Source organism: Ammospiza nelsoni, chromosome 4 (genome assembly GCF_027579445.1).
Source record: "Ammospiza nelsoni isolate bAmmNel1 chromosome 4, bAmmNel1.pri, whole genome shotgun sequence".
In the NCBI taxonomy this organism is placed as follows: Eukaryota; Metazoa; Chordata; class Aves; order Passeriformes; family Passerellidae; genus Ammospiza; species Ammospiza nelsoni.
In genome coordinates, this window is record NC_080636.1 from 35744014 (window position 1) to 35755219 (window position 11206).

General features: G+C 33.8%; 1 protein-coding gene across 4 annotated transcripts in view; it reads right to left on the reverse strand.

Annotated features, from left to right (window-relative positions):
• Positions 1 to 10930, reverse strand: part of WDR17 (WD repeat domain 17) — a 44749-nt gene extending 33819 nt beyond the window's left edge. For 3 of the 4 annotated variants that reach the window (XM_059471104.1, XM_059471105.1, XM_059471102.1), the window contains exons 1-5: positions 10569 to 10930; positions 8037 to 8200; positions 4318 to 4446; positions 3180 to 3363; positions 1162 to 1392 (exon numbers count right to left, since the gene is read on the reverse strand). In XM_059471104.1, coding sequence (XP_059327087.1) covers positions 1162 to 1392; positions 3180 to 3363; positions 4318 to 4446; positions 8037 to 8087 — 595 coding nt within the window. In that variant the 5' untranslated portion in view covers positions 8088 to 8200; positions 10569 to 10930. Of the gene's footprint in view, positions 1 to 1161; positions 1393 to 3179; positions 3364 to 4317; positions 4447 to 6895; positions 6942 to 8036; positions 8201 to 10568 lie in introns of those variants that run through there. The other variant, XM_059471103.1, reaches the window with a different exon arrangement.
• Positions 10931 to 11206: the final 276 nt, after the last annotated feature.

The following is an 11206-nucleotide window of genomic DNA, read 5'->3' on the forward strand; positions in this document are numbered from 1 at the left end:
TGACAGACATCTTTTCATAAAAATCCTTTCTTTAGGACTTTTCCCCTTTCTGAGAAGCTGTGGCCTCAGCAATAAAATGTAAACAATGGTTATCTGCTGCTGTGGAATGCAACAGGTGGATCCGTGATTGGTCTTGGGTGAATGTTTGGATTTACTGACCACTCACGGGAGAGCTGTTCTTGCTTTCTGCCAGGACACAGAACTTTGTTGATTCATTCCTTTTCTATTCTTAGCTTAGCAAGCTTCTGAGAATTTTTCTCTCTATTCCTATTAGCATAGTAATAATGTAATATATAGCATAAAATAATAAATCAAGCCTTCTGTACATGAGGTCAAGATTCTCGTCTCTCTCTTCACCCTGAAAAACCCTTGCAAGCTCTGTAACAGCATGGCTGTTGGAGAACAATACTATGTAAAATTAACACATTATTAAAGAACAATTTTTCTCACAAAGTTGAAAATCAATTTTTATACAAGGAAGAAGCAGCCAGGAAAAAATTCAAATAGTCAACCTAATACAGATTTCTGCCTTTGAAGAAAACTATGAAAACAAGTGGAATTTTACCTTGAAATGAGCATATCAACCTGACACCTTCTTAGCAGAGAGCTAGACTATTTCTAAAGTATGCACAAATGTGTGTGGTGGATTTCAGACAAAAAGAGATAAATATTTTCCCATCTATCCTTTGACAGAACAGAACCACGAAGACAATATTAAGTATGAGGTGAGATTCTACCAATAAAATTGCAGAGGATTATGGAATATGAAACAGATGACTCCAGAAAAAATGCAAAATTAGGAAAGTAAACAAAAGATTCAAGTCCTTCCATTTAGAAAAATAAAATTGCAGAAAAGTATAGTTCAGTAGAAGATCATGGCTGTTATCATTTGCAAAAAAAAAAGTTTATTGCAGTTGTGAAAAAAATGCAGTCTTATCTTGGTCTCAAAAGGCAGGAGACATAAAGAAAATGCTCTGAATTCTGTATCTAAGAAAGAATATTTTTGTGATATGGAAGGAAGGAATAGGAATATTGTGAATCAAGAAAAATGTTATGTATGTACCTACATTATAGAATCTAATTTTAAAAAGTGAAGAATTATATATGGAGAAACAAGAGATACATATATAAAACTAAATATTTTGTCATATGAGTTTTTACCTGATTGAAAAATAGAGAGGCTTCCATCAGTATGTCCAAATACCACCTTTCCTTTTTTCTTTGGATGCCATCTAAACAGACTGATATCTGACAAGAAACTATGTGCTTCTCTATGCACAGTTACCCCGCTGTCAGGTCCTGAGATAGTCCAAATGTACAGTGGACCTCTGTGCGACACAAATGCAACTGCGTCACCTGCATTCCAGCACCAGCCAAGGGATGCAGGAATTCCTGAAACATACAGGTACACCTTATAAGAACCAGGACACAAAATTCAGGTAGTATTCCTCGACCCAGTATCAGCAATGGCCTTGAAAAACAGCAGAAATAATTTTTCTACATAGAAGTTGCTAGACTGAAATTTAGAGAAGTGTGTGAATATCTTACAGTGTAAAAGTAAACTAGACTTCCAGAGGCAGGAAGTAAAATAATTTCCCAAATTATGTTTATGCTACTTTGATGGGCTGTATTTCATGATATCTACACTTCATCAGTGCCAAAGACAATCACACATTTGAAAGAAGATAAGCCTGATCCTGCAAACAATACTTTCAGAATTTCATTCACTACTTTGCTTTGCTATAAGTTATTTACCACTAAGATAGTAAAATACCAAGAATTTCAAAATGCCTGTTTTAGCAAAATACAATGAAATTTAGAGAGAAATCTAACTGAAGCAGATATTTTTGACAAGATCAGATATTTTAGTTCTGTAATAAAAGGGAACTCTTGATAGCTTTCTTCTGGATACATGACAGTTTTAATTCCGTTGTCTAATACCTAACTGTAGGCAGTCCTATTTAAGAATTTTGTTCTTAATGTCTCCAACCCTCATAATCCTCATAACTTAATAATATGTGCCTGAAGGAATAAATGACAGTAAGACAAATTTCTGAAGCTGAAAAATTAAAACTGTATTTAGACACTTTTATGTGGCAGTGTAAAAGGGACTAAAAGTGAAAGCCATAAAAGGTTTAAACATATTATCTTAATTTAGTTTCTAAAAATATTAAAATAGTAATAACAATTTGTCATGTGTAGTCATTGGCTTAAGTAGATTTTTAAACAAGCCATGTATTGAAAAAAAGTAACAGCAATTATATTTATGCATATTATTCTTTTGGAATAGATTAAATCACTGTGGAATTTTCTTTCGCATTATATGGAAGACATAAAAGATTTCCAGAGGTATCCCTAAATTCTCTGGAGAAAACAGAGTAGGGAGTCCCAAAATAGCTTATTAGATCCTGAGATTCTAACTGTTCTTGGTTTGCACCCACTTTCTGACAATGAAAATGTAGGAGTCAAGGATACCTGATGAGACTGACTGCAAGAATCAATCTCAATTTGAAATACAGGTACTGGTATTGAAATACAGGTATAGATTTTGACTGGCATAAATCAGCACTGGACATGGAAATGTAACTGTAACAGATGCCTGACCCCCCTAGACTTGTAATACAAGCTCCAGCAGTTTCAAGGCCTGAAAGTTTCAAGGCCGAGACAAGATTCAGGTGGACAAGCATTAGGGTATTTAAACAAAAGCTGTTGATCAAATTCACTTATGATTTATACTTCAATCTGTTCAGGCCACCTTTTGTTTGCTTTCACTTAGCTAAGTCATTGTGAAATATTTTATTTTAAAATTTAATTGTTTATCCTTTATACAGTGATGAAAATAATGTTTGTTTTGGGATTTTTTTTCTCCCCTACTCAACAAGAAATCACTAGCAAAGTTAATTCTTGAACTGGTTAAGTTCTTTAGAGAAAAAGAATAATGTCTTTCTTAACCAAATGCAAGATGGTTGAAGGCAATTTACTCACATTACCATTATTTTCTAGAATGAACCGCAACAAATCTGACAAGAATATTGTAAGATTGTGTTAGGCAATTGTTATTGTGCTAGGCAAGCGTTAAATCTCCACCCTAACAACTATAGAGTTTACACTATATCAAGTATTTTTTATACCCATGGATCAAGCTGTATGGATAAAACAGATCTCCATGTCTAAAATACCTTTTGTATTGTCCAGCTTGGCCACAACTTTCTGTTCATTCACATTCCATATGATCACTAAACTATCTGCACTGGCACTTGCAAACACATCAGGGTTGTGGGGACACCAAGATATGGCTGTGATTGTCTTCTTGTGCTCAGACATAATTGCATGGAGCTTGAATTCATTGTATCGGTGATCCAGCTAAACAAATAGTAAAATTCATTTTAGAAACACATTTTTTGCAAACTTGCTTTAAATCCCTCTGTGTTGGAGAATACTTCATATAACAGTATTAGACTTATGGATGCATTTATAGTGCATTGAACTATTGCCAGTACCTCACATCTCAATAAAATAAATTTGCATATATTTGACTCAGAAAGAAAGGTTGCCTGATATCCAACTATGCAAAAAACGGTTTTATGTCTATCGTCCTGTCACTTAAAAATTATTATATTTCATTTAGAAGTGTACTCAAACAATCCTAAAATGTTTTATTTATAGGCATGGTAGCAACAATTTAGTAATCTCCAAGGTGGTAAACAGGAAAGAATATAAAAATGAGTTTGAAATCCTTCTCACTTTATAAATTACTTAGTACAGTTAAAAATACATATTAAAATAAAGCCCAAATATGACACAGTAAATTTTGTTCATTTTAATCCTACAACCTGTATAACTCTTAAAATTAAAGTACATCCTTTATTTCCTCACATATTTCTCAATCTGAAAATTCTATGTCACAGCATTTCTGGTTTTTTAGTTAGATGTTAATATACAACAACTAAAAACTTCAGAAGACCACAGTGCTGAGCTGTTTGGGCTCCAAATTAAATAAAGGTAGGTCACTGAATCCTCAACTTTGGACCATGAAACCCCTATGCAAAAGACTATTTTATACTACAGCTTCAAATGGAATTGTGGAATTACTTCATTTCTGCCTCAGAACCCAGTCTTCTATCACTGAGTTTCACACATCTCAAATGTTTGCTGCACTGTAAGCATGTCTTCTAAAAATAACTCTTGACACACACAACTTCAAGGGTACCCTGAATGTAATATTGAGCTTTGCAAAAGATTTTGTTGAAAGGGTTCAAATTGAGATCAACAACAATATAAAAGCGTAACTAATCAGATAAACAAGAATAATCTTACCTGATAAATATAAACAGCAAGGGTAGCACAGTAGGCAAATCTGTCACCACTAGCGGCACATATATCCTTATTCCAGGGCTGACATCCAGCAGCTAAAAGTCCCACTTGTTTCACATGTGACATTTTTGTCTTTAAAAGAGAAATTCATTGGACCCCAAGATTACAGAATATTAAAGATTAAAATGCATTTTTGTTCCCATAAATAATTTATAAATGTCTACTTTAAAAATACAACTTTCCTAAGATACAAATGAATGTATCTGAAATAAAGACAAGCAGATGTTCAGAGGCTTCAGTGCTACACAAGAAAGGGTGCCTAACACCATTCACAAAAAATTCAGTTGGAAGAAAAGAAGGGTGCAGAGGATCCCGCCCCTAAAAACTTGAATACTTCTTGATTTGTACTAGCTGCAACTGTTCATCATGTCCATTTTCTTCTGTGGTTCAATACTTTCTCTATTACAGTTTACTGCCTTCCTCTGCTCTCCCATTCATCTCCCACTGACAGCCAGACAAAATAAACCATATACTAATAGTTTTAAGGAAAACTGACATGTAGAAAGGTCTTCAAATCACTTGCATAGAACAGCTCTTTATCACATTATTCTCATTATCATCCTTTCTGGAGAAGCTTTCTAAATTCTCTTCATAATTACTGCCTAACAAAAAACTTTGAAGTGAGCTGTGAAAAATCAAAAGCAAAGCTTAGGGTAACATTACTGTACAGCAAACTATGCTTTCTCTGTCCAAAACAAGTCTCACAGTACCAGCTGTGCTCAGAGTGATAAAACTGAATTCAACATAAAAATGCAAGAAATGCTTTGCTGGGCCAGACCAATTATTTACCTAGCCCCCATTTCATTCACGATAACGTCAACATGTTACCTAGCAACAGAATGTCTCAGGGCCACATTTATGCTGTGGATAGATTAATGGACTGAGGGACATCAGGTGGAAAAATATTACATGGAATATGGAGGATGACATCTTTAGGTCAAAGAGCTAAGACTATAATCCTGAAAGAGCAGGACAGCCACGTTAAATTTATCAAGTGTTAGGTACCGTATCAAGTTTCACAAAGAAAAGGGAATTAATGAGAAATGAGACTTCAAATGCAATAAAGCATTTTGAGGGAGCAACTGTTGATGAAGTACAAGGGTTGGTTCCTCAATGCACTGCTGTGTAACAGTTTAGCACAGATATGTTGCTGTAGATCAGTCTTGACCTACCTGATGTAGAGGGGAATGTATAGAGGGGGAAATATTTTTCTGGATGACAGTAGTATTAAGACACTTACAGAACAAACTTTATACAGGTGTTGCAGTAGTGATCTACAGTACCCAAAGAAACCAATTGGTCACTATCAACTAAAAATTGGTTGTCTAAATATTATCAGAATTTTATTTTAATGCATTTATACTAGGGATAAAAATAAACTTGAATTATTAATTTTATTTTTAATTTTTCTCCTCTGCTTGGTATATCTGCTTAGCAGGTAAACAGTAATGAATAATTATAGGTAGCAAATTTCATATGTTTCTCTCACTTTGGAAAGTGAAAAAAAAAATTGAGAGTGACTTATTTTGGGGGCTTCTTTAGCAGAAGATCGGGATCAGCTGAATGTTTGAGATTGATATCTCTCAAAGATATCACTGACGCTAGTTACAGTGCTTAAACATTCTGAGTGACTACCAAATGACTGAAGGAAATGAAATGCTCACATGTGACCTTTGAAAATTTGGTGAAAGAGACTGCAACAGCAGAACAGAAATATACAGAAAATCAAGTTACAAGATATAGCTTTGTTCCAGACTAGGGCTTTGGCTATTAGACTTCCTTTCTATCTGTCAATAATTTTTATTCTTCCGACCTTTGCAGTAAATTAGAGATTCCAGAGAGAACATTTCTATAAATTGCATAATCTTGCAACTTCTTTGCAATCCATCTCATGTTCTAAATGGTGAGTTCTAAATGATATGAGAAATTCATCTAATTATTTAAAGAATCAACATCATCAAGTGGCAAAAATAGCCTCCAAACTTCTTATTTTTCCATTTAATGTTCTTTTACTGCTTAGTAAAATTACAAATTCCAGAGGTCCCTTCTATGCAATTAAAATGTAAATCACATATGCAGAGAAATAATTTGATTTGGGGCATTCAGAACAGACTTCTAGTTCCCACGAAAAAAATAACTGGCACCATTAGCAACCACTTTTACTGAAATTAACGTCCCCCAGCTGATCCTCCAGCTGATTAGATAATTATTTTAGGAAAGCACAGAATACCTGGAACTAGAAATTTTGGGTTCTGCTCTTGATTCCAGGGAAAACAATGGTTAAAACTGTAGGTGTTTCAGCAAATTGAAAAGGGATGTTAAAAAAAGGCACGGTGAAGTAGGAGAGAATGAGCTGTAAAATATTAGATTATCATAGGTTTAGTTTGCAGGTTTACTGCCTGAAAACCATCAATGTAAGACTGATAAAAAGTTGACAACTATATAGAACCAAAGACTACACAAGCCTTTACTTCATAATAATAAAAGATTTTTCTCACTTTGTACAGATACTCTTTTTTACCTTCTCATATGGGAGCTAAGAATTCTTGATTTGATGAAGTTTTAATCTGTAAGAAAAAATGGTTTAAGACTTGTTTAATTTGCAGTTTGATTCCACGTAAAATTAATTGCAAAGCCAAGATCTCTTACAGATACTAAAACAGAATTGTACAGATTTTTCTTTTAGAGTAACAACAGATTTGTCTTGTAGGATTCTGCAGCAATCTCTTTTAAAATACTGCTAATAGGTGAAATTTTTCAATTTTAGATGAAAAATGTTGGTCTGTAATATAGTGTTATTTCACTGAGCTAAGAATTCATGCTTAATAAGTATTCTTAAACTTTGATTAGATTTTCCCCATTTAAATATATGTAAAAAAGTTACATATATAAAATATTCTAAACTTTATTACAGAAAAGAATTTGCATTTTAATAACTAATATTTATTGTTTAAAACTTGTTCTTATTTCCTCCTCTTTGTAATGATATACAACTTGACAAGAGGAAGCATTTGCCTTGAAATTCAAAATGACAGTATCTAGAAGAAGAAATGACAGTTGTGTGTGGAATACTGACTTGCTCTCTCGTTGGTATCATGCCTTAAAGCAATTTCCTGCACATCTTTTCAAACATTATAGATTTCTGTTAAGCATAATTAACCGAATAAGCAGATATAAAAGAGAAAGATGTATTCATCAAAGCAGCCTGAGCAAAAGGACAAAAACGTAGAAATGCAGCATAACTGAACATATGTATGATTTCACACTTGGTGCATTTTCATACAATGGAGATGTTTTATACTTTGTAAAGAAGTACTTTATTTTAAAGTAATTATATTTGACTCTTAAGTATACGATGAAAAAACCTCTGTGTGTGTAAAAAAAGCATACCACATTGGGAAAGCTAGCAGTGTGGGCTCACAGTTTCCAAGGAGATGAAGGAAAGAGGGAGGACAACAAAACCCTTTCTTTTCCATTGGCAGAAACAGCAACATTCTAGGTCCTTCCTTGTTGCTTAATATAGAAAAAACCCCAACAACCAACCACATTAAACTGAAAATTGGTATATCATAAATATTATTTAAAAACAGCAACTGAATTGACTAGATACATATCATGGCTTTATATCAATAACTTAAAGATAAATGCCTAATAATCCCTACCTTAGCATAGGTATCAATTTTTGGAAAGCACTTTAGAATTTCCATGTTCATTCCAATACCTTGCTGGTCCCAAAAATGGAAAATATTGTTCTCATTGTAGAATGAAATCACTTTACTTGACAGATGGAGGAACTAAATCTTGATGTTCCCGAATAATGCAGTTACTACAGGATGCAGGAGAAAAGACTGAGTGTTGTGTCACACCACACACAAAACTGCAGTGCCAGTAGCCTGGCAACTGCAGCTCTTTAACAGGCACCATTTTAATTTTAATCTAACTCCTTTTTCTCTGCTTCAGCTACTCAGTGTATTTCAATGCTCATTGTATTTCCCAATTGCACTATGATAACACTTGTAGAATAACAATAGCTCTTTAAACCCATCACTTAACACTTTCATTATCAATACAGTGCAGGCATGTCATCAGTATCCATAAATATCTAACCATCAAGCACAAGCCACAACAGATGCTCACATGTGCTTTGATTGTGGTCCATGTGCTGTAAGACCTATCCAAATATGCAATATGGCATGCATACAAAAGTGGATATAGAGTAGCCTTATGTTAATCAATATGCTTCTGTGTATACAAAGTGTAGTTTCTTAACAGCTACAAGCAGTAAAGTGCTAGTGTCCTCTGCTTCTGTTCACTCTATTGTCATTATTTTCCATCAGGTTTGTCTCTTTTCTTATGTGGAAAGCTTGCTGTCACTCCTGTATGTCAGACATATAAAACTCTCATATATCTCATCCACACTACTGTCCCAAGGCACCAATATTTTTGTCAGCAAATCAATGATAACATAATAATTAGTAAGATCTTTAGTGATATAAAGACATTATATCATGTTATTTCTCCTTGAAAACATTGGGTGTATTTACCCATCCTTGGAGATGAAAATGTCACCTGTGAACCAGAGTTTCAAATTCATTACCCTATCCAGTGGGACCAGTTAGAAGCACTGGATAGTGGACAATCATTTTATCTTGCTAAAAGCATGAAGGTGTTCAAACTTATGAAGAAATGTTGGCATGTGTGCAAGACAGAGCAGAAAATGACTTCTGACTGAATGTCTGCCTCAACAGCACTGAGATGCATGGAAAAACACAAACATAATTAGCATTGGTGTTCTTCCATTGGAACTGGGAAACACCAAGCACATTATAGCCATGTTAGGAAATTAAAATCTCAGTAATTCTTCCTGACCCATGAAATGAGAGTAATTGGAAATACTCTGGTATATATGGAAATATTCTGGTATATATACAGCTTAAAAGACAATAGATAACTTACAATATGAAAACTTTAACAAAACAAACAAAAGTTCTACCTGCTTTGGAATACTGCAAAATACTAACCAATCTGTAGTCTTGATGTGGTTTAACAAACTGCAGTTACTACTACAGGTGTCTGAATAGTCTGAGACAATGCACACTACTCAAGCAACTCCTCTGGGCAGTGATAACCAAGCCAATATCTGCAGAGTATTGCTTAATCATAGTTTGCAGATAATGTGTACAATACACAGAGATATGTATACAACCATGTCTGATCACATAATGAAGCATCTAAAAGTCTGCATAAGATTCTGTTCTCAACTTCCAATACAGAGTTACAACAATCACCAGAAGACTGCTTTTCTGCTGGCAAATTGCCAAGACTGCTCTGATTTCAGATAAAGTTACCTCTTGACACATCTCACACCCGAATCCCTGATGACAGCTGTTAAAAGGTAATTCTACATCTGAAGCACCCATATCATGAGTGACATGTAAAATGAGAACAGTGGAACAGTATTAATAACTGCCAGTTTTTTATACTTATGAGCATATAGCTGGCATTATCAAGTAATACACATTAATCCAATGAAAGCAGCTGTTTTCACTAGCATCTCCTGCATTCTAATTAGCTAACTATATACTCTGAAAACAGAAAAAGAAATCACAGAAATGTAAGGTACCATAAAAGAGCTTAATACAGTGAGAGAAATGTGACTTATACCCATTTCCCACCATAAATCTATGAAAGCAGCTGTAGACATGCAGCTAATACATACTAAAAATAAATCCAAGTAATCCTGCAAATGTTGCTATAGTAACAACTCCTCCTCAGAAAAATGGTAATAAAAACATAAAGCTATCCAAGATAAAACTTGGAAATGACCCTATGTGAATTTAATCTCTCCCAAATATTTGTGGTTTACCCTATTACAAACTATAATTATTTCATTTTACTCCATGCATGGTATATTCATTCCTTCTAATACAACAAAGTGTAATGTTTGCTTTTCATCTCATTGCACGTTAAAAAATTACTACTTGTTAAATTATGCAACCTAAAAGATGCAAGTAGGTGGCTGTCATACTTCCAGTACCTTTTATGCAGCTAGCAACATTAATTTTCAAAAAAGTCATTTTGTCTCAAACCACGACAACTACTTTTGATATAATCAATATAATAATAAAGAGCAGCTTAAAGAAGAAAAATATAAAAATAGTAAAAGAGAAAATATCACTTTAAGCAATTCTTACTCTTTGTTGTCCTTCATACCAATCATCTTCATCAAACCAGTGGGAAATATAAGTCATCCAAGCCATGAAAGAAGGCACAGTTGAAATAAAAAATACAGAACCTGAAGACATATAAGTACAATAAATCCTGTGCTAAAATTTATTCAACAGTATAACAAGCTATTCAAAGATCAGATCTGAAGTCTGTGATATGATTTGAGATTAATAAGTTTTAAATTAGTAAATATGTAATCTGAAATACTTTTAACAGCAATTTAAATGTTCTATCTATTTGATTTTCTAATGGAAATCGGAATTCAATACTACAGTAATTATTAGATTATATATTCCAGTATTTAAAATTGAAGCAGGTTAGTGCTTCAAGATTGATTTTGCCGTGCTTCTGAGCTCCAAAAATGAGGTGCTGTTTGAGTCATTCTTATCTGTCTTCTAAAAAATTACTTTCATTTTTTAAAAATGTACTATCTACAAAATGTAGTTCAGTGCACAAAAGCTTGTACTGAAATTTAAAATATGCTCAGAATCATGGGGAATGATTTGTTTTGGTTATGTAGGGAGTGGTTTCAATTGGCACAGTAGGAGGGGCCAAAATTATCGCAAATACCAAGCGTCGGTCTAACTTTTTTTTTTTGTAAGAG